Here is a 23,678-nt window from a genome sequence, read left to right on the forward strand (position 1 = left end):
TTGCTGAGCTTTTATATCTCTTTACCAAAAAATCTGCAGGGGAAGAAAATATTTCATACCATTTTCATTCTGTAGATCTTCTGGCGTCTAAGGAGGGTTTGCCTCTGGTTATTTCCTTTAGCAGGCCACTGATAAAGTCTCTCTACTTTGCTGTGTTTGATCAGTGTTTCCAAGGAGGTACAATATATTGTCCAAGGTTGAGGTGTGTTTTCCTTCCTCCTGACTCTCCAGCTTTCAGTGGGATTGGTTGGATGTCTGAAGTGGTAGCAACCCAAAAGCAAGACAGACTTTTTTTCATCCTGGCAAACATCAGGATCATATCCCTGCAATGCTGGGCAATACAGAAGGGAGCCAGAGGAGATAGTGCTTTGATTGAAGAGATCAGCATTTAAAGACGATGAGAATTCAGGAGAAGTAAAACAACAACAGAAACCCTTGTGCAATTAAGATGAGAATAAAATAGGGCTGAAAGGTGAGAATATTAGTGAAAGAGGATGAGCAATTACATAGACTTAGTTTTGTGGAATTACTCAGCCCTGACCTGCCTATTTGATTGATCATATGAAACAAATCAGACAGTAAAATAAGAGTTGATCTCTGTTCTTCTCCCTAGTGGTTACAAAACCTGTAGGTTTTGTGTCGGACACATAATACATGCTCATATCATGGCTTGGCTTCGCGAACGAAGATTTGGGAAGGCACTATCCACTTTTGCTACAGGCACGCTGGTGGCTTATGAGGCCAATACGTGACAGACATATCCGATTGCAAAAGGCACAGCAGAAAGACTCCTTAGATGGTGTATTTTGCAAGACACGGTTCTTTCTGCGTTGCCTTTTTTCCTCGAGAGTGATCCTGCGTGTGTTCTCGAAGGAGACAGCTGCGTTATAGATGGTGTGTCTCCAGGCCTCCCGATTTGAGGCCAGAGTAGACCAGTTACGGTGATCAATATGGCCAAGGCTGAGATGTTGTTTCAGTCCTTGAATCTTTTCTTCGGGGCTCCTCTCATGCGGCAGCCAGTGGCAAGTTCACCATAGAGCAGGATCTTAGGAAGGCGGTGGGCAAAGAGGATGCTAGGAAAAGGTCATTTAGACTGAATGCCTGTTTGAGGCTGCTGAAGGATTGTAGAGTAGCAAACAGTATGTTGTGTTGGAGAATATGTAGGAAAAAAAAAATCACTGTATGTGTCTCGGTTTCTGCATTGGTATTTCTGTATCTAAAGATGACAGGAACAGGCAGCATTGTGTGAGCAGCTGGGCCTTTGCTCTGTGCTTGCTCAGAGCAGTGAGCAGGATGGCCTGTGAGCGGGGCTGCCTGTGCACGCACTACCTTTCCTCCAGCTGGAGAAGCAACTGTGAATTTAAAGAAAAACAATGGTTCTTCTAAAAGTGACAGCCCATGCAGAGAAGTGTGCTTTTCATCGAAGTGCAGAGTCGAATGCTTGACTTCAGGCAGCTGTAGGTACAGCAGAGCTCTGCTCCAGCACAGGGGTGAGGGGGAATGGAGACAGCACTAGGGGCCACCTGGTCCTTGTGTGCTTGGACCTGCCTTCCTCCCCTCTCCCCTGTGGGACGAAGAGGCCCTAGTGCTACAAGAACACTTTAGGAGATTTGTTTAGTAAGAAGTGTGGGTCCCTTTTTTCGCTCAACCATGTTGTTCAAGAGATTCTCCTCTACCACGAAAATCCTGGTCACAAATTTTGAGGTAAATATACACCTGCTCATTCTTGAGCCTCACAGGCAAGTGTCAACCACACACTCCCGAGTTTATAAACAAAAAATTGTATAAACAATTTTTTCTGTTCCCAAGTAAGAAATAGCAGAATCAGAGTACCATAGGAGTGGGGGATGCATGTCTGGGAGAGGAGCTGTTGGTGGCCCATTGGGTTAGTCTTGCTGGAAAGCGAAACATGACTTAATTGCACAAGGGTTTCTGTTGTTGTTTTACTTCTCCTGAAGAACTTCTTGAGCTTTTCATCTCCTGAGCACAGCAGGCATCTGCACGATTACTGCAGCATGATGCAAAGAGAAGGGGGGAGAAACTGTTGACTGGGGGATCCTGACAAACATTATTTAAACCGTTGGAGAAGTGCAGCAGATTGACTCCCCGGCCGTCACTGCTGATAATGCTGTTCATAGAGCTTGTCAGCATTCCAGCTTCACATTTTTATAACCATTTAATTACTGCCTGTATTGAATATAGCTGGAATTCACCATTGCAGCTAATGTTCTGGAAGTGCACTGTAGACTATAGAAAAGTGGAGAATTTCAAGGAGACAGGCTGTAATGAGTTTGCTCATCCTGTTAGGTACCATCTCAGTAACAGCCCAAATAACCATTCTGTTTGTTTTGTATCTGGGTGGGGGTTTTGTTGGTTTTTTGTTGGGTTTTTTTTAGGATAGAGTGTCCTTGACTTGATGAAATTTTCTTTTCTGTTAAAATCACAATCCCTTTCTCAAAACTTAGTTTGACTGTATATTACTAAATATGTTTTATCTTTAACTTTCTTCTAGCTCCCCATGCCTGACAGGGGGTAGTGGTGGGCTGTGCCATGGTCTAGCATGGACACCTCATTCCCGTTTTATCCAAGGCTTCCCTTCGTGTGGAGCAGTGCAGACCTACTGCTGCAACTTGATCTGACTGTGGTGGGTGCTGAGCTGCTGTGAAGTGATCTGAAAATACTGATGCATAGAGAATGCTCTGAGTATTGTAAAGATATTTTGTCGGGGAGGCAAAGTTTCTCTGTAATGGTAGATAGAATTCCTGACATGAGCACATTGGCATCATTCACCACAGTACAACACGTGGCTCATGGGATGCTTCTGCCCTTGCTGCTGTGCTTTCCAGTGGAGACAGAAGCTGCACAGCACAGGGGCTTCTTGCAGCACCTGCCCCAGCACAAGAGACTGCTGGGATGAGGGAGGCGCTGGAGTCCACATCAGCTCCCTGTGTGCACTTTGTGCACAGAGCGAAGGGAAAGAGGGCAAGGACAGCCCGGCCCAGCAGCACTGGTTATCTCTGCCTCATCTTTTCCCTCCTTCCCTCCTTTGCAGAAGAGTTTAGAGGCTGCTGCTGTGAGAGGGAAAGGGTAGAAGCGAAGGTGAGGTATTTTTTGAGGCAGGGAGGGAAAAGATTGGTATTTGTTGGGATGAGTGAGAGGGGTGTGCAGTGTTCGCCCATGGGAGGGAGACAGGGAAGGGGCTGGGGTAGATGCTGGCTGAAGGGGGAGACTGCTGCTGCCAACCAGTTCCTGGCAGAGGAACACATCCAGATTTGGTCCCAGGGGTTGAGGGGGTAGGACCACTGTGATCAGGTAACAGCTTCTGGAGGAATAAGGAGCCAGAAATCTCTAGCTGTCTAACAGCACCCAAGGATATGGCACATGCATGGAGATGCACGTATATCTGCATATATTTGAAATGTCTATGTATTGCTATATTGGCTTGCATATATATAGTTGCTCTGTTGTATATTTGTTGCTGCTGAATTATCTCGTTAACACTTTTGTTGAAGAGGCTTTCTGGTCACTGATCATTAATGTCACTACATGCTAAACACGAACCCTATAAACCTCAAAGTGTGAGCCAGGTCTAGTGTTTGTAAACTAAACTGAGGTGCAGAGATTGTGCTGTCAATCTGGAAGAATCCCATGAGTCTTCTAGTCCTGCCTCTGAAGGTGATGATGATTTGTCCCTTCAGTGGGCTGAAACAAGGCAGTGCAATATAAATAGTGTGAAAAACAGTCTTGAGGAAGCCGAAGTGACCTAGAAACACTCTATTTACTGGCACATACTTCAGAACTGGTCTGCCCTCTTTGCAGTTAATAGGCTTGTACACTCTTTAATCTATCATGCATTTAATAAAAGAGTTACAGAATAACCTTTGGTTAAACAAAGAGTGTATAAAGCACTCCACTATTCTCAGCTCCGGGGGGTGGATCGATCTAGCTGAAAAAACTCAATTATGCGCAGATATGGGTGATCACAAAGGTTTCTATGAAGCCTTGAAGACAGCATACGGGCCTACATACCAGGTTCAAAGCCCTCTACTCAGTGCTGATGGCCAAACGCTTCTAACAGATAAAACCTCCATTCTGAATCGATGGTCTGAACACTTTCAAACTCTTTTCAGTACCAACCGTGTGGTCCAAGACTCAGCAATTCAGTCCATCACACAACAACCAGTAAAGTATGAATTGGATACAGCCCCCACTTTAGAAGAAACCCTCAAGGCCATACAGCAGGTAAAAATCGGCAAGGCAGCTGGGGTTGATGGAATTCCACCTGAAGTCTGGAAACATGGGGGCCTTGCACTCCACACCAAATTTCACGAGTTTGTGGTGCGCTGCTGGGAGCTCGGTGAACTACCATCAGACCTTCGTGATGCTGTCATCATCACTTTGTATAAGAAGAAAGGTATTAAATCTGACTGCTCAAACTACCGTGGTATTACTCTGCTCTCCATTGCTGGCAAAATCCTGGCAAGAATACTCTTGAACAGACTAATACCCACTATAGCTGAAGGGATCCTACCTGAAAGTCAGTGTGGTTTCAGAGCCAACAGAAGCACCACAGACATGGTATTTGTTCTCAGACAACTGCAAGAGAAATGTAGGGAACAGAACAAAGGTCTTTATGTAACCTTTGTCGACCTCACCAAGGCTTTTGATACTGTGAGCAGAAAAGGTCTATGGCAGATTTTGGAACGTTTAGGTTGTCCCCCCAAGTTCCTTAAAATGATCATCTCACTTCATGAGGATCAGCACGGCCAAGTCAGGTATGGCAACACACTTTCTGAGCCCTTTTTAATTAAGAATGGTGTGAAACAAGGCTGCGTTCTCGCTCCTACCTTATTCACAATCTTTTTTAGCATGATGCTCCAAAGGGCCACAGCAGACCTCGACGATCAGGACGGTATCTACATTCGATATCGTACTGATGGAAGCCTGTTCAATCTAAGGCGTCTGAAGGCCCACACCAAGACCCTAAACCATCTTGTCCGGGAGCTGCTTTATGCTGATGATGCCGCCCTTGTTGCCCACACAGAAGCAGCTCTGCAACATTTAACATCCTGCTTTGCAGATGCTGCTGAGCTCTTTGGGCTGGAAGTCAGCCTAAAGAAGACAGAAGTTCTCCATCAACCTGCACCTCAGGAAGTCTTCCATCATCCCCATATCACCATTGGCGAATCAGAGCTCAAATCAGTCCAACAGTTTAATTACCTAGGTAGCCTCATCTCCTCGGATGGCAAGATTGACGGGGAGATAGACAACAGGTTGGCAAAGGCATACAGTGCTTTCGGAAAACTCCACAAAAGAGTATGGCGTAATAAACACTTGAAGAAAAGCACCAAGATCAGTGTTTACAAAGCCATAGTGCTGTCTACTCTCTTGTATGGTTCCGAATCATGGGTCATCTACCGCCACCACCTGCGTCTCCTAGAACGCTTCCATCAGCGCTGCCTCCGTACAATCTTAAACATCCACTGGTCAGATTATGTGACCAATACATCTGTTCTTGAGCAAGCAGCAGTCACAAGTGTAGAGGCCATGCTGATGAGAACACAGCTGCGTTGGGCAGGGCACGTCTCAAGGATGAAGGACCACCGCCTCCCTAAGATCTTGCTCTATGGTGAACTTGCCACTGGCTGCCGCAAGAGAGGAGCCCCGAAGAAAAGATACAAGGACTCCCTGAAACAACATCTCAGCCTTGGCCATATTGATCACCATAATTGGTCCACTCTGGCCTCAAATCGGGAGGCTTGGAGACACAGCATCTATAACGCAGCGGAAGCCTTTGAGAACACACGCAGGATCTCTCTCGAGGAGAAAAGGCAACGCAGGAAGAACCGTGTCTTGCTGAATACTTCATCTAAGGAGTCTTTCTGTTGTGCCTTTTGCAACCGGATATGTCTGTCACGTATTGGCCTCATAAGTCACCAACGTGCCTGTAACAAATGTGGATAAAGCCTTCCCAAATCTTCGTTCGCGAAGCCCAGCCATGATGATTCTCAGCTCCTAACTTGGGATATCTATTATTTACCCCCTGGATAAGTTTCTAACACTTCCTGTGGTGGAAAAGGTGGAAATATCACAGGCATAAATTTGTCATCAGCTAGATTAACATCCTCTCCTAAGTCCTCATCTTTTTTTCTTATATCCAGTAACTGACCAGGCAGATTGGTCTTATGTTCCTCAAAAGTTTTGCTTTAGGCTCTCAGTCTGCCACCAACTTTATTATGGCTTCTGGAAGGGGGGAAATCGCAGAAGTGGTCTTTAAGAGTTGGAGATGAGCATAGTGTACATATTGAATTGTTTATCCATTTCTGACATATTCTGAAATCTAGGGTTTCAGACTTGTCCTTTAAAAACTGGAGCACAAACCTACAAAGGCAGTAAGCCCAAAGGTCAGCTTACTTAAGTGAGTGATCTCTTTAGAAATATATGTCAATAATATTCTGACAACCTTTGGCGTACGAGATGAGAGTCACCCTGACCATAGGGACACAGATAGGCTGGTGTTTGTGGTCTGCATTGAGCTGTGGTGTAAGGCTGAAGTCAAAGCTCTTTTCCGGTCGTTCCGTTTGGGATATCTCTTGTTGGAGTTCAACTCATGCAACTACTTGTCAGGGTTAGTTTTCCTCCCACTGCCCATTCTTTCCTTCTTCATAGACTATTCACATCTTCAGCTTTGACCCTTGAACCCATCCTAATTCCCACTGAAGATGAACCCAGTGACTTTGGCAGAAGTTGTAAGTGACCTTGAGATCGGAAGCTCTTTAGGGGAGAAACTGTTCTTGATACATTTTTTTCCCTCTGTGCCCATCAGTGCTGCTGTTAAAAAAATAAAAAAAAAAAAAAAAGAAAAGAAAAGGAAAGCAGCAGCATTGATATAATCTGATTGAGCTCTCTGCAAGTAGCAAGAGAGACCTGCCCTTGAGCTAAATAAAGCAAACAAGCCTCAAACAGATAGTTATCCCTGTTTTGTATCCCCAAGCCTCTGTAAAAGCATAGATGATCTGGATGGGAAAGCTGTGCTTTCAACTCCTCATTTCAAAGGTACTCCCACACTGGAGCATAAAGAAAACCAGTTATGCTAATGGAAGCATACATGTCTTATCCTTTGCTTTCAGTCTGCCTTAGCCTTGCAAGCTTGTTTACTTTTGCAACAGGATTATTCCCAGGTCTTAGAGGACATTCATACAGGCAAGGGGTTTCTTTTTCCCTTTTGTGGGAATTGGCCTGAACATATGAGGCCAAGACAGAGATTGTGAGGTTTAGCAGAGCTGCAGTTAATCTGCACATGTATTGAGGACTCTTCATTATATGTGCCTCAAGGCACTTATAATGCTGGGCATCCTTGTCTGGCTAGCTGCTCCTACTTGCTTGAGCTGTCCTCGTTTCAGACAAATGCTTTTATATCTATATCTAACAGCAGAATTCAAGCAACAATTCCAATGCAAAAACCTTTAACGCCTGAGGTGGTGCTGAAAGTTTGTCTTGATGGATCCCTGCTTGGGAAGCAGCAGTGATAACCACACAGGGAAAATTCTTGCTACTATTAATTGCAAATGCATCCTAGCAACTGGATCACCCTACTCAGATTTCCTTTTCTTCCCCATGTTTTTCCACTGTTTTTACAAACGTCACCTGCTCCTGCTTTCTGCCTTACAGAGAATACAATACAACTGTAACAACACTGGGAGATACATGCATGATTTTTACCGTGGGCTCTTCTGTCTGGTTATTTCCTTGTCATGTCTCTATTGTCCCTTGTACTTGATTTCTAAGATCTTTGGGAGGGGAACAGCTTTTTTGTTCTGTGCTTGCACAGCATCTGAGGCTGTCACGCCCATTTGTCACTAGTCCTGGTAAGTGCAAATGGCAAATAAATTTGAGACACAAGCAAATTAGCATTCTTCTTACCGATTAAACAAATTATTTTCTCTGTGATGATTTGAACCAGGGTTGCATTTCAATACAGCTCAGTTTGAAACTGCCAGTTTCTTTTCCAGTCTCTCTTATCAGCCTCCTGTACTAGTTGACCAAAATGTACTTGGCAGGCAGTTTGCAGACTCTGAAAAACAATAGGTTGTACTATTTTAGCCTGGCTTTGACCTAACCTGGAACAACCAAACTGGCATTTAGCATAGTGAGCAAACGTGTTTTGATGTGCTGAGTCAACTGTACTTGCTGAGAGCAGCTGCTGAGAGCGACCTGTGCCTGTCTTGCCCTATGGAGGGGTGGGGGACCATGCTGGCCCCAGCATCAGCACAGTACCAGGACAGTCTCAGTAATTCTCTGTAATAGGGCTTGAATGAAGCAGGGAATTACTTTACCCTTAAATTGAAGATTAATGTGATTTTTTTCTAGGACAGAAAACACTGCTTGTTTTCTGGAAGGATAAAGTGTCCACTGAAACGGGATTATATTTACATTATTATTGCAGGGTGATCTGTGAAATAGGCTTTCTGTTCCTCAGTAAAGAGCCATGACCCCTCACAGAGTTATCTTTTAAGCTGCATGCTAAACCCACAGGGGCTTACGGCTCAAAGCTAATGGGGATTTAACTTCTCACTGAAAGGAATTTGAAGCCTAACCCTATTTAGATGCTCTTTGCTCTCATTGATTAAATGCCCAGTGCACTGCAAGATACCTAATAGAATCATAACTCTATAAATTTTCCATCTGACAAAATGGATGCTGGGAAACTCTATGCAATATTTATTAGAAAAGGAGTTTGATCTTAAAAAGACATTTTAAATCAAAATGTCAATTCACAGTTCTGTTTTGTTTGTAGAGAAAGAAAAGAATTTGAATGAAGATGTATTTTTTCAGAGCACCTCACAAAATCATTTCATGGAAAAAAATCAGATTCTGAATTCAGTATTTTTATGAGGATTTTTACTGCTTCACTTGTTCCCTGTGTTCACTAATTCATTTTTTGAGATCCTGTCTGCAGAATAGTTTTAGATTATGCTATTTAAAAGTAATAAACCTGCCCCTCCCCCTAAGTATTTCCTTTCACCCCAAACTGCATTATGCACTTAAGTTCCAGGAGGGCCGTATTACATCAGGGATCACTGGCATTTTTTAAGATACAGTAACTGTAACTCCTTGGGGATGAGAATAGAAGAGCTGTCATCTTGGTAAGAACTTTTCACTGCAAAGAGCAGCACACGATGCCATCCATGGTCCTGTGGCAGCACAGTTGGGTTTCAGTCTCAGTCTCCTTGTGTACTTCAGTTCTGAGAATTTCCTGTGCTCAAAGTGGAGGTGCTTTCTGAATAACTTTTAACCAGTTCTAATGACTAGTGTGCTTATTCTTTAACTGTTGTAGTTTGTTGTTAGGTTTTTGGTGGCTTATTCCTAGAGAAAACCATAATCCCTGGGAGAAAAGAGCTCCATTCAAATGGAACCCAAAGAACTGAGGCACAAGGATGTGGTTAAATGTTTCATTGTCAGTCTCTTTTCATCACCCTTGCTGGATATATAGTCCTGCTTCCTTCATTCCTTGAAATACAAGGGGTGGTGTCATGTGAGTTCTGTCTCCCTTCCTGTGCCTCTGTCTGCTTCAGGTAGTAGTTTTTTCCAGGTGATAGGTGTAGAGCCAAACCTCATTCCGGGTCTGCCACTCTCATGCTGGGTCATCTTACAAATTACTTTAGGTGGAGTAGAGGGAGTGTGAGACTGTGCTTGGACTTCAGAACCGGACAAAGGTGGTCTTGAGCTATCATTATGCCACAAAATAAATGAAAATAAAAGTTGCTACATGATGCCCACCTCTGATCAGAAACACTCATCCCAGTTCACCATGATTAATTTACAGACCTCCTTGGATTTGTATTTCTTTGTCATTGAACTTCAGTAGTGTTCATATTCTTTCCTTCCTGCTTTCCTTCCTTCTTGTCTTCTTTCAGCACCTCTATGGATAAGTATTTATAATCTCTGGCACATGAGTGTTGTGGATATGGCCATTGGTTTGTCCTGTTGGTAAGGGTACAAACTAAAGGATTACAAAAAATAAGGACTTGCATGGTGATCTGATGCCTTTTGGTGCACAGCCCAGCCACAGGAGATACAGCAGGTTCTTTGTTGAATGTGTGCCCTGAGTTTGTTCGTTTCAAAGCTCTCAGTATTGTCTAGTGAAGAATGAAAAGGATGAACTGAAATTTTGCAAGTGATTGCAGCCCTGCACTTTAAAAGAAATCTTGGGAATCTTAGAAGGTCTTCAGAGTTTTCCAACAGGGAGAAGACTGTGGACATTGTGAATCCAGTTTTCACTGACACTAGGATCTCTTTGATTTATTTAAAAAGCAAAAGTCGTGAAGGGGTAGAAATTAAGTTTAATGCTGAGAACTCTGCCACTGACTTACTGCATGACTTTGAGGAAGGCATTTTAACTTGCCTGTGTCAGTTTAGCTGTCTGTAAAACAGGTACAGTCATACACAGCATAATAATTCCCTTCTCAGTGAGTACCATTTTCAGTCTATCCTATAGTACTTAATGATTTGTGTGACTGCTGAAATAACAGCATCCTCTAAAACTGTAATATCCTTACGTACTTTTCACATAATCAGTAGCAGTTGAAATATTTGTTCTGACACTTGAGATTACTCATGTAAATAGAAAAATTATAGCGTGCTGGCAATGCCAGACACCTTGAATTCCATCTGAGCATGTGGGTGATTGGAGAGGGATCTATAAATACTAACAGAGGCAAGGAAACAAACATGAGCAGCACACAAGGAATTCTGAAACAAGTTATTCCTGAGATTTATGTAAAAGATTTTAAAGTATAATGTCAATTTCAGGTAGGACATTGCCCTTAGAAATCTAAGTACTGGTTCCACTGAAGAAATGTATTTCACTCCATTTCCCTGCTTTACACGAAGTCACATTTTTCTGTTGTACTTTGAGTAGGGTTACAAGGAGTATGATGACCTACTTCTAATATCAATTGACTAAAACCACTTTTTTTTTTTTTTTTTTTTTTTTTAAACTTAGGAAACATTCTCCCTTGGAGACAAACAGAAGCTCCAGTTTTGTTATCAATGGTGACTCACGGGTCCCACAATGCTTTTTCTCAAAATGTGACTGCTAATATCCATGTTCAGCTCCCAAATTGCCAGTTTCAGATGTTTTCCACTGCCATTATGAAAGATCTGCGTAGTTCTAATGGTAGAGTTCATAGTGTCACGTAACAATGTGACAAATGAGCCGTGTAACATTTTACATAAAACTGTAGTAAGTTAGATAGCTACAGCTTGCAGGTTTAGACAGTAGTCTTTTTCTGTTTGTAGTTTATTTGAGAAGGGACACTTGTGCAATGTAACTGCTTCCTGTTCTCCACTGAGTAGTGTTTCTTTTGAGACCAAGTTCTTCAAGATAGCATCAATGTCTCCTTCTAGATCAAACTATAAGCATCTCCCTTTTAACCAAACATTGCACTTCTGGGATTTACAGGATATGTACAAGCTAAAATTTGGTTTCACATTATGAAGAGAGAGATATATCTGCTTTTATTTCAGGGAAGTACATAAAAGTTTTTGAAAGATAGATGAATAGCTTATGGGACCTTGCCGCTAGAATTCATGTAATTATCATTAGTTACATATCAAAACTCAGAACTAAATACATCCAATTGATTGAAACAGAAACTTTGAAATTTAAAATAAACTAAATAACTTGAAGGAAACTGTAACACATTCAGTGTAGTAGGTATGTAATGGAGACCTTATAATGGAAAATATAGAGAAACACCAACTGGAAAGAGTCTGCCTTTAGTTTATTATTACTTTACCAGTCTGAAACTTTTGTGTACCAGGTTACTGACAGCCTGTGACTGCTTTTGATCACTCCATCAGGTCAAGTGCTGATGTCACGTATTTAGAGCTTTGATCCAGCCTCCGGTTTCATTGTGATTCTGTCTGACACAAGTTTGTGTCTGTTTAGTTTCTGTTAATCTGTTTTAAACAGAAATACAAAAAAATCTCACCGCAGCATTGAAACTCGTCCTACTTCCTTGAGCACGTGTGCTGTTAACTTGGAACATCAAGTTGATTATTAGACCATGGAGATGTAACTCAGAAGGGAGCTGAAAGGGGATAGTTAGCGGTGACCAGCTCCAAGTGACCTCCGGAAGAGGGGGTGGGAAATGCTGATTGGAGGCGAAGTTTTCAGGCTGTCTAGTTTAGGCTGGAGTTAATGAAATTGATATGCTGCATAAGATAAGAAGATGGGTAAATCCTTCTGTCCCTAGAAAACATTTGTTTGCTAAGGAATGTCAGAAAGGGTTGAAGAAGTGTTTGCTAAAGGGGAACATCAGGCCTAGGGAATTGGTGACTGAATCAGCCCATATCGTAGGCAAAGTCTCAGGGAAAGGAAACTGAGGAAAAGTAACTGTAGAATTTTTGATTTTATACAGAAGCGTGGGATGGCCTGGGAATGTAATCTCCAGCTCCTACAGGTGCTGAAATCAGAGCAGAAAAGGGAGGCCCCTGGTGCAGGTGGAAAGGAGAAAGCATCCGTAGGGGCTGCCCATGGCCCCAGTCTGGACTCACACTGGGTTTCCCCCTGCAATTTTTTGACTTCTAAGACATTTTTGGTGGTGAGTTACATTTTTTGAAACCTGATATAGATAACACAGGGTAGCTGGTCGCTGTGACCTATTCAGTTATCAAAACCATGAGATTTCACAAAATGCACCATTGCATGGCGTCCCAAGAGCAACCCATTTTGTCCCATTTTCTCCTGTTTGATGAGGCCCAGACCACATCTCCTTGCCTTATTGACAAAGAAATTCTCTTAACCACATAAAACTGCATATTGCAAGGCACTTTGAAGAGGAACTGCCTTCATTTTTTGAGTGCAAACATGTGATGGTGCTTATAGCCCTGCTTAACATTGCTTCACCTCTTCTATAAAAGCAGCTGCTAATTTTAATTTACACTGTGAAGTATTCCTTGTATTTTTAAAGTGAAATTGTTGATCTTATTAATCCAGTCTGTTTGTAGCCCTCTGAAAGCTCAAACTTGAAGCCTGATTGCTTACCAGCCACCTTTTGGCACCAATTGCTAAGGTTCTCCTTTCAGGTAAACCTTGTCTTAAAGATGTGTTTGTCTCCTGGATTTTTCTGAAATTATTCTTTCAAAACACTCATTCATGTTTTCCATATAAAAAGCATAATAAGTGCAAACATCGAATATTTTTTAAAAAGGATTTAAAAACAGCCATTTCCTTACAATTTAGGTCCAAGTTGTCTCTTTAAGAGATGAATACAGAATATACTGAATTCAGTAGAATTACTTTAAAGACAGCAGAAAATGGGAAATTGAGTATAGTCTCACTATACGGTATGAGAAATGGCCAAAGCCTAAAGGGGATTTGTGTTCTCATAAGGTGTTTATTTTAACTAATTCGTATTATCTTCCAGAGGTGGAGATCCGATTGTTTTGGCAGATCAAGAGGTTTACTATTTTCAAATCCCTTTCAGCATGGGAGAAAGCAGATGACGTTAATGGATGTTACTTGTCTGAACGGAGCAAGAGATGTTTCTGTAGGAAATGTAGTGGAAACATTCACAGGCAAGATTGTTGGCTGCTTTTTGGTTTATGCCCACATTAAAACTGCTGTAAGGGTCATATCTTCATAGATTATCTGATTCATAAACTCTTTTCTTCAAGTATTTGGATCTTAAGCTGCTGGTGCCATCATCAAAACTATCTCAATTTTATATCCCATTTTTATACATGTGTCTTTACTATAGGGTGTGCAGTTGGCTTGAGTTTAGTGGAAATTTGATCTCTTATGTAACACCTAGCAGGCAAATTCTGGTATCGTGGTAGGGAACACACTGTGCTTTTCCCCTGCAAAGGGGAATTCCTTAATCAACTGTCTTCGAGCAGATTCAGTGATGTTGTTTCTTTTACTTTCATACTGTAAACCTACACATCCTGTCCTCATTCCTCGAGTAACAAAAGAGCTTTCCTCCGGCTCGCTGGCTTCTCTTCAGTGGTCTTTGTCTTCCCTCCTAGGAAACAGTTTGAATGTGTCAGAAGAGTCCCAGTTCCTCAGAGAGGCGTCTGGCCAAGAACCTGACCAAGTTGGTCTGTAGTATTTCTCTCATTAAAAGCCTGCTTCTTCCCCCCCAAAAAAATCATCTGTGAACAGTAACAAAGGATTAATTGTGGAGTCTTGGGACTTGGCAGAAGTGCATGTAAATGAAGTGCTTTTTTGGAAGCTACATTGCCTGTCTTGCAGATCAAAAAATATATCCAAAATATTTCAGTGTGTGTCAGTGGATTAATTCATTTGATTGCCACTTCCCTTCCTCTTCTCTTTGTGGGGAGGGGCACTTCAGAGATTGGAATTTTAATTGCTTGACCGCAGTTTCTTATTAGTGGTGCACCAAAAGGGTATGGATCATTAATTAGGACTAAATATAAGGATCTCTGAGGTTGAGCTATAGCATCAAACAAATGAGTTTAGACAACTCTCGACTAAAATTACAGTCTATCAGCAAATTGAGTTATAATAATGAAACCATTAAAATTTTTTTCTGAGTCACTGCGTGTTGGTTTCTGTGTTTGCAGAGTACATTCTGACGGTCTTACAGATATTGGTGGGTTTATATAAATATATATTTAATATTTGTATATATAGTAGACATATGTATTCTGAAGGCATATACATATATACATACTTATAGTCTAGTTATACATAATTCAGAGTTGCTATACAATGGCATGCCTTATTTAGTTTTATTAAATGTTTTGGGGGTTTAATCCATTAAGTAGTTTCATTGGCAATGTATAAAAGCAGTTTTCTTGATAGTTGCTTTCTTTTTCAGTCAGTACCTGAATTTATGCTACTGTATCCAAAGGAAAATCTAGCTCTTGAGTGTAGTGGTCTGAAAGCAGAATATTATCCACATTATTGCTTTAGTGTCCAATAATTTGTATCATATTTTCCTGGTTTTAAAACTTGATGATGGAAGCGAACTGTATAACTTCAGTTATATTTTAACTTTGCTGTATCCATGATTCTCAGTGCAGTGTGGAATAGGATTGGTATAAACTTGTTTTCTTCTGTGTGGATTAAGAGCTGGTTAGTGCAAAATGTAACATGTAGGGGGTCACCCTAAATTGCTGTATATGTAGTAGGGTTACTGGTGCATTGCTATAAAACAGCATGTTCTGCAGTATTTGCATCCAGAATTTAGAAGAAAATAGGAAATAATTGCTCATAAAACTTATGAGTCATCTGAACACTGTGTGCCTTATTTCAGCTAAATTCATAAACTGAACTTTGGTTATGGACATGTTATTATGCATGTTGATGAAGCAACTGGAAAACAGTGGCTCTGAAATTTAAATAATAACAAAAAAATTTATAAATGGATCAAGTTCTGCCACCTGTTCCACTCCCATATTACATTTGTGCCTTTATGTGTATCCATTTGGGGACTTTTAAAATATGAAACGTGTTACAATATGCAATAGCCATAAAGTCTGGACTGTAAAACCCAGCAGAATTCAGCCATAAATCTAGAGCTGTGCTTATATTTAGTAGGACATAATTAGTAGAAACTACCAAAATCCTTTTTTTTTTTTTTTTTGACAGAAAACCTATATCACTTCATTTTTTTATTCTGGGAAGAGGGTTGTGCTTCTGCTCTCTCTACCTGATCCTGCTTCCTCTTTCATGGGGGTTTCTGAAACATTTCAGCTGTCTGCCATGAATTCACTGGTGCATAACATGGAAACTTGGCTTCTTGGCACCTGGAAGGGACGTCTCTTTTCTTCTGTCCCATCTCTGGGGAATTAAATCCACATTTTGTGTTCCTGCTTAGGTTTACAGCCAAATTTTTTACTTCAGCTTCCTTCCTCCCGCTACCCCTCTCTCTTTTCCTTAATTAAATTATGCTAAGGTCAAATGCATATAGCTGCAACTGAAAAAGGCCGAAAATAGCACAGATGAAACAACTACACTGTTGAGACCCGGACCTTTATTTAGCATTACATTTGCTGGCATGTCACTGTAACAGGGTTCAAAAGCTGACAGGATTACTTTTTTCAAGAGATTAATTGTTAATCTCTAGTTTTAAAGAGAACAAAATTTTGTTTCCAGTCAAACGTGATTTTTACAGCTTCAGCTGTTCCTCCCATCTGAGTTAATGACAAAGTCATATTCATTCAGTGTAAACAGGAGTAGATTCACCACATCTGTATGTGTTCAGTTTCTCTGCTTATGAGTACATACATGAGGCTATGAGTACATCCAAACTGAGATGCCAACTGCTGCAACCAGTATCTCTATGACATTGGCTAAAACTGCTTATTTTCAGCACCTTTGAAAATTACGTAATTTATGGAGTACCCAAGGATGAGCACTGGTTTTGGGAATTAGGTGACTCAGATTTTTAGATAATGGACTTCAGGTATGTGTCTACAAAAAGATTAAAAAAATAAATCACAACACTTTTTGTTTCAAATAGTTTTTGGAAGCCTCATAGAATTCTGTGCTAATTTTTCCCTGAGTAGGGAACAAATTAATTTAAAAAATGCTCAGAATAGGAGCATTGAGCTCAGAATAGGGACAAGGAAATCAAAACACTAGTGTTGGGTAAGACAGCTTTTCTGATAAATCACAAACGATTCTTCTCACAGAGGAATATTGTGTAACATACCTAAACAAAGAAGTTCTTGTAATTGAAGTTAACAGATTTTTTAAAAAGGAGAGAGTGAGCAATGGTGAGATGTGCACTAAGCTGTTTTAGAGAAAAGATGGCAATAGATGTTAACAGAGCCTGGACTCCAGTTTTGCACTGATTTCTCTCTTGGTAAAGCTGTTATGAAGTGCTTTAAAAATAGTGATACTGCAGTTATCTCTGGTTTTGACAGAAAATCCGTTGTTGTTCTTCTCCACTCTTCTGAATGCTTTTGTTGCTTTCTTTTTGAACTTCAGAACTTCTCTCAGGCTTTCCCTTATTTAACGTCCTTTACCACAATGCCGCTTGGTAATTTACCCGCCCTTTTGTTAATCAGTCCTTCACAGCTTCTTCAGCTGAGCTGACACGGTGATCTGCACCATTTCCTTGAAATGGTCTCTCACAGCGTTTTAATAATGTCCCCAAATAATTTCACAGTGCTCCTGCCCTTTCAGTTCATGTCACTGCTGTCTGAGTCCTGGGTACAATCAAGTGGCTACAGCCAGTTAGACAGCCACAGCTGTGTGCAGTGGGGATAGAGACTTAACATGGGCACTTAAATGTGAGGTCTTTTCTTGGCCCAGGTTTATGAAGGAGAAGGAGACTGTGACTGGCAAATTTGCCAAGCATATGAAAAGCAAAAGTAATCTTGAACTACCAAAAGAATTAAAAAGCAGAGAAAAATGTTGCAATATTTGCCTGCATAAAGAGAGGAGTATGAAGTACATGTGTAAAAGAGGTATTGATTTTTGAATACATTAAGATCATTTCAGAATCCTACATTCCCTTTTCCTATCAATACTGGAAAAAAGCCTGGAAGAGGCTGAGAAGAGATCTAATCTGACACCTCCACTCTCACGAAAGGCTGAAACTCAATTTTATTTCCCCAAGAGAAGTCTAAGAAGTGAATTGGTTTTTATTTACTCCGTATATATATACGTACAAGTAGATTAGCTAAAACTGCTTTCCCAGCAAGCAGAAATAGCTGTTGAGATCGGTGGTGTGACACTGACAAGCATAAACCAGAAGCAAGAAGTGAGTTGGCAGCACTGGAAGTATTGTTGGAACATTTTTGATAGGGGTATAATAGGTTCACTGTCACTTGATTGAATATCTTTCTTAAAAACTTCCACGTACCTCAGTCAGCCCATGGCTTCTGTGTGTAGGAATTCCTGCATGACCACTTACGGGCTGCCTATAGAGGTGGGATAGCTCTCCTGGCCTTACACCAGCTGTATGTTCTATTTTGCCTATTCTGTTCTTCTTCCTCATTTTACTTATTGCACCATACTGAGACTGGCAGCAGTCAGATTTCCATCTCCTGTATTTGGACAGCTTCCAATGCTGGGATGCTGGGCGAGCAGAAATAATGAACAATACTGGGAGTTAACACCAGCTCAGAGAACTCACATGAGGATGCAACTACTGAATACCCATTTATTTATTGCTTTCCTTCTTTTTTTTTTTAATTTCTCTTTTCCATAGTGAAATACATGAGAGAAGCAACCCCCTATGTGAAGAAAGGCTCCCCTGTGTCGGAGATCGGGTGGGAGACGCCTCCCCCCGAGTCCCCCCGCTTGGGCTGTGCCTCTGCTGACCCAATGTCGCAGCTTTCACTCTCCATCCACAGAGACAAGAAGACAATACCACTCAAGATGTGCTACGTGACACGCAACATGACAGTGTCAGACCCCGAAAACAGGTGAGCTGGGGATTTGCCTGGGGTTGGGATTTTGCGTTCGCGTTGAATCGTTGTTGACCTTTTCAGCGCTGGGATTGGTGAGCAGGAGCTGGGCTCTGGCCACACGTAGCAACCCAGCAAGGGAAGCAAGCACCGGTTTGGGAAGGGTGGGTGGTTGTGTCCGAGACATGTGATGCTGGGTTCAGCTTTTGGGTGTGCTAAAGAAACTCTTCGATGTGGTAATCCAGCATTTTTATTAGAAATAGAATCACAGGAGTTTGTTTTCATCCTGATTAAGTGTCTGCTTTTGAAGGAAAAGACACTGTACACACTAATTGGTTACATCCTCCAGGCTGGCTAGATCTGATTCCACTAAATTGCATTTTCTTTCCTTTTTCTAATGAATATTATTTTAAAAATGGTCTGGTTTGTCCATTCCATTATAGACATTAAAGTCAGGAAGAAGAGAAAAGTTCCACTTACAAGGCATTAATGGGGAATTTTTGTGACTTCTTGGTTGGCTTTCTTTTTTTTATGATGTTAAAAATAGGATGAGCTTTTACCAGCCCTTATTTATAACATATGTGGAACAGCTGCACAACACCAGCACGCTCCCTGATCCTTGCTCTAACAGCTGCTAATAAAAAAGGGACCAGTCAAGTCAGGGATGCAGACTGATTCTCCATCCAAATAATGGCCTTTTTGTTTCTCTGCAGTGTGCTGCCTTGCCCAGAAGCTGGGTGTAATGTCTTTGATTCTCAGCACTTACGTATAGGCATAAACAAAAGTTTAAGGAGAAGAGCAGAGAACAGAAAAGGGTCTGGGGAGAATGGGTTCCTTTGTAATCTCTTGCACTGCAATTCAGAAACTTTATTAGTATCTGTGTAATTTTCCATCTTTTTCATATTTGTCTGACCTTTTAATTTTCACCCTCCATGCTTTATTGTTTAGTATTGATTTATTCTCCTTCTGGTCCTCATCTGACCATGTGGTTACCACCACAGTCGGTGATAACTGACAACTACAGAACTGCAATTGTAAAACAGAAATAACCCTGGCAGTCTTTCTCAGTTTAAATCAAGATGTTTACTGATATTGGCCACTTTTTTTCATATATATCTGTATAGTTTAAGATGTTGAGGTTTGACAGCTGTATCACTTACTTGTCTGAGAGTTTGTTGTTCTCTCTGCTATGGAGTGTGTTTTAAAAATACCCATACAGGTCACATTGTTTGAATTGATACAGTGTAATTATACTTTGCATGTTTGGGCTTCATTTTGTCATAATTTTTCCCCTTTTCTTTGGACCATATTGTAGTTTTCAGCTTCTGTCGCTCTCCTGGTCCTCAGTTTGGTTTGGGGGCCAGGAGGGCTGACTCAGAGGGACACACTTATTGCTCATGATACTTCTGCAATGGAGCTAACTTTTTTGAAGCATGTTACAAATGTGTGTGTTCTTAGGTGTTACTAGGAAGTTATGTGTGGGAGAGTTGTTTTGCTTGTTATCATGGTTTTCATTTTGTGTTGCAGTCATTTCCTGTGGAAAGATAGTCTTCTGATTGTTACTATGGTCCAGCACAGTGCGGTCTAAGCTGGATTTTTCCATCAAAGCCCACAGTACCTCACCACTGTGGTAGCTGTAGTGTAGTAGCAGCACCTCATCGATTACCATCTTTACCAGTTTCAGTGTTTTTTAACAATTCTGAGTACTGGAACTCGTATTTCCCAGGAGAAATGCTACTACAATGCAGCAATCCTTTCCCACTGGAATGCTTCCCAAGACAGTAATCTGATTCCACAAAAATAATTTTATCTTCATTCACAGTGGAGCCCAAACCATGTTCTTACGTGCTTACAACGCTTCTGTTTCATACCCCAGTGACCTGACACACATAGATTTTATAACTGATGGTGTCACTTTGCTGGATGATTTTAGGAGAGCACTGCTGGCAGACTGCGAAAGCATATGCTGGCCATAGAAGGGCTCCTTTGGATTATAGCTGAGCTAATTTTCATCTAAGAACAAATATGGGTATGAAAAGCCTGAGTCTTCCAGTGCAGCTATTTCTTCAGTGCAGGCTGAGGATAATGTCATAGCAGCATTGTGGAATCAGCCTGGACTGGTTGGATGTTCAGCATGAGAAGATACATATATTAAAAGACCTAAAAGGAAATATTTGCTTGTTGGCAGAGAATTATCTCCAATTCTTAGAAAGCTGCAGTGAAATGTGGGTTTAATGGGCATGGAGGAGAATTGGTTTTGCCATTAGAGCTGGTAGCCCTGCATAGGATTTCTTCTTCTCCTGGAAGACTCACGCCAGTTAAGAGATTCTTAGGTCTGTGTCTAATCTCAGCTGGTTTGGTCAACTTGTTATGTTGGAGCAGGAGTGAAGTTTAGTGCTTTTAGAGCCAGAGGTTCTCAGATGTCTCCGTCAGCTATGCTACCTGTGGGTTCACTCTGGAGGAGGTAGGGAATTGTCTTCTGTGTCACCTGATTAAAAAAGCCATAAGATAACAAGGAGAAGATCCTTAATACAAATTAATGCCATACTTAGTGTGTAGGAATTTTTTTTAATAATATAGACATGGCATCAGGAGAAAAGATTCAGAGCTGCTGTGGCAGTTTGAGCCACATCAGAAATCCAAAATCCAATTTCCAGGTTTCCCCCCCACCCCTTCCCACAATTTATCCCAACACTGGAGAGAAACTTTCAGGCCAAAGGCTTCTATAGGGGGAAGGGGAAGTATATACATTTATTTACACAAATAAATCCTATACAAACTAAAGGCAATTATATATATATTATTACACATCTATCAGTCCTTTTAAGCCCCTCTCTTTAACTTTAGTCCAGGAGAAGCCTTTCAAAGCTGCCAGGTAATGTATTCTCTCTCTCTTGGGAGTGTTCTGGGCCCCTGAACACTCCCTAACCAACCTTCAGCTGTTTGTGGAAGTCCTTCCTTCCTCACAAAGTCCAGGAAAGTAGCTTTGAGTCCTTTCTCCTCGGTCTGCTGTGTGATTTCTCTTTCTCAGTCTCATACCTCAGTTTGTAAGCTGCTGCAGTGTAGCTTATCAAGTACACGTCCTGGAATGTTGATTCCTCCTCCGGGTTTTCAGCTGTCCTCCATTTAGATCATGGCAGAGACATCCTCCAGGCCTCTCTCCGGTCCGTCTCCAATTTCACCTGGGATTCCTTTCCCTGACAGAAAATCAAAGACCTGCCCAAACCATTCTAACAGGAACGTAGCCTGTATGTCCCTGTGTGGTTTTGGGCTATGCTGGCGATGGTACATGCCTTCGGTAGGGCTGCCCATGCCAGACAGGTCAAAACAGCAGGGCCAGATACAATAAATCTATGGGCAGGATGAGCTCGTTAGCCTCCTGGCAGTCATCCTAGGAGAAGGACAACTCTAATCTCAAACCCGGGCAGATGGAGCTCACTTAGCCCTGTAAGGCCATCCATCTAAGAGAAGGTCACTCTAACCAAACCTACGTCCTGAGGATTTCACTGCCACCGTCCAAGCTCGCTCGGCCCTGGCAGATGAACCTCAGGATTAAAGGGTGGGTTCAGTTCCGCGCATACTGCATCTCACCTAAAAATCCATTGCGCAGGCTTGAAGGCTTTACCCACATGCAAAAAGTCCTGTAGCGACGGGCGAGGGTCGAAACGGCAGGTGAAAGGTGCACTGGGAGCCGCAGACTCAACTCCGCATGCAGGCGGTTCAGGATATTGGTCATTTGAGACTGAACGGAGATGACAGTCTCTTGGGGCAGCACCCTGAACGACCAAGCAGCCTTTTCAAGGACAGCACTGCTTGCTCCACTCGGAGAGGGGCCTAGAAAAGGTGGCCTAAACAAAGCTCATCTCCACTTTCACCCGGTTGGTTAACCGCAGACCAACGGGCATCTTCTACACAGCATCTATAACGCTGCGGAAGCCTTTGAGAACATACGCAGGATCTCTCTCGAGGAGAAAAGGCAACGCAGGAAGAACCGTGTCTTGCGGAATACACCATCTAAGGAGTCTTTCTGTTGTGCCTTTTGCAACCGGATATGTCTGTCACGTATTGGCCTCATAAGTCACCAACGTGCCTGTAACAAATGTGGATAAAGCCTTCCCAAATCTTCGTTGGCGAAGCCCAGCCTTTCCCTGGCTCAGAGCTGTTTCATCAGCAGCCCGTCCATGTGGCTCTGCTCAAATGCTGAGCCTTAAAATCCACCCCCTACCAGCCTCAATGCAGTGGTGGTGGGGGGAAAGCCCCCTAGCCTTGGCCACAGGCAGCTTGGTCCAGTTATACACTGTCCCAAGTGTCCCGCAGCAGAGGGGGGAAAGAGGGTCTGGCCTTCTCCCTCTTACTTCAGGTGCTGTGAATCTCTTCCTTCACAGCACACACTCCAAATGCTGCCTCTTAACTCTGGCCTAGGCAGAGTTGGGGGGCCGCAGGGCTCCCCTTCCCCCGGAAGGGGGGAAGAAGGAGCCCACCACCCCCTGGCCTTCTCCACCTGCACACAGCAGACACCAACAGCAAAACTGCCAACAGCTTCCGGTGCTGTGATATATGATTTTGAGCAGAAGCGAGCAACATGGATGGTGACTGGCTCTCCAGGGAACACTGCCCTGGCACCCAATCACCTCTGACCCCCTGAACTCTCAGGGAGGGGCAATTTCAAACTATAACAGCTGCTTAGTGGCATCTGTGTCATTCTCTAGATGCAGGGCCCATTGTTATATTTTAGGCTAGAAAAAAATGCTTAAAATAATTGCTGTCAAAATCAGTTGTTTGCCTGTGTTTTCACTAATAAATGACCTCTTTGGTGGCAGCAGTAATGGTTAATGTCAGGCCTCACAGAGGAGCATACCCTCCCAATGAAGGGACATGTGGGAATGATCATAGGTAGTAATACCAATAAGCGGTAAATCTTACTGCAGTGTAGAAAGCTTTTCATCAGTTTCTGTGATGATATTAAGGAATAGGAGAAAAAAAAATAGGTCTCTGAGGTGAAATTTTTTCTGTTGGTGCTTTTAAAGTCTTGGGACATAATACAATACATGGCACGGGAGACATGACATTCCCTGAAGGAATGAGACCATACTTTGTGGACTGAAAAGATTTTCTTGTCTGCTTTTGAAGTCACCCTAAAATCCTGCTTACACTTCTTTCAGCTAAACCCAGGATGTGTGGGCCTGATCCTGTCAGCACTTAATGTGCACACATCACGTTTTTCCAGTGTCAGGAGTCCAGAGCAGTGTGATCCTTACAGGCAATTTTGCCAGGGTCCAGTCTTA

At 42.2% G+C, this 23,678-nt stretch overlaps 1 protein-coding gene across 1 annotated transcript in view; it reads left to right on the forward strand.

Annotated features, from left to right (window-relative positions):
- The window catches only part of SNTB1 (syntrophin beta 1), a 116,515-nt gene that overhangs the window by 39,404 nt on the left and 53,433 nt on the right, over positions 1-23,678 (forward strand). Inside the window, 1 exon segment of the mRNA XM_032693844.1 lies at positions 18,195-18,411. Coding sequence (XP_032549735.1) covers positions 18,195-18,411 — 217 coding nt within the window.

The sequence above is a fragment of the Chiroxiphia lanceolata genome, chromosome 1 (genome assembly GCF_009829145.1).
Source record: "Chiroxiphia lanceolata isolate bChiLan1 chromosome 1, bChiLan1.pri, whole genome shotgun sequence".
NCBI lineage: Eukaryota > Metazoa > Chordata > Aves > Passeriformes > Pipridae > Chiroxiphia > Chiroxiphia lanceolata.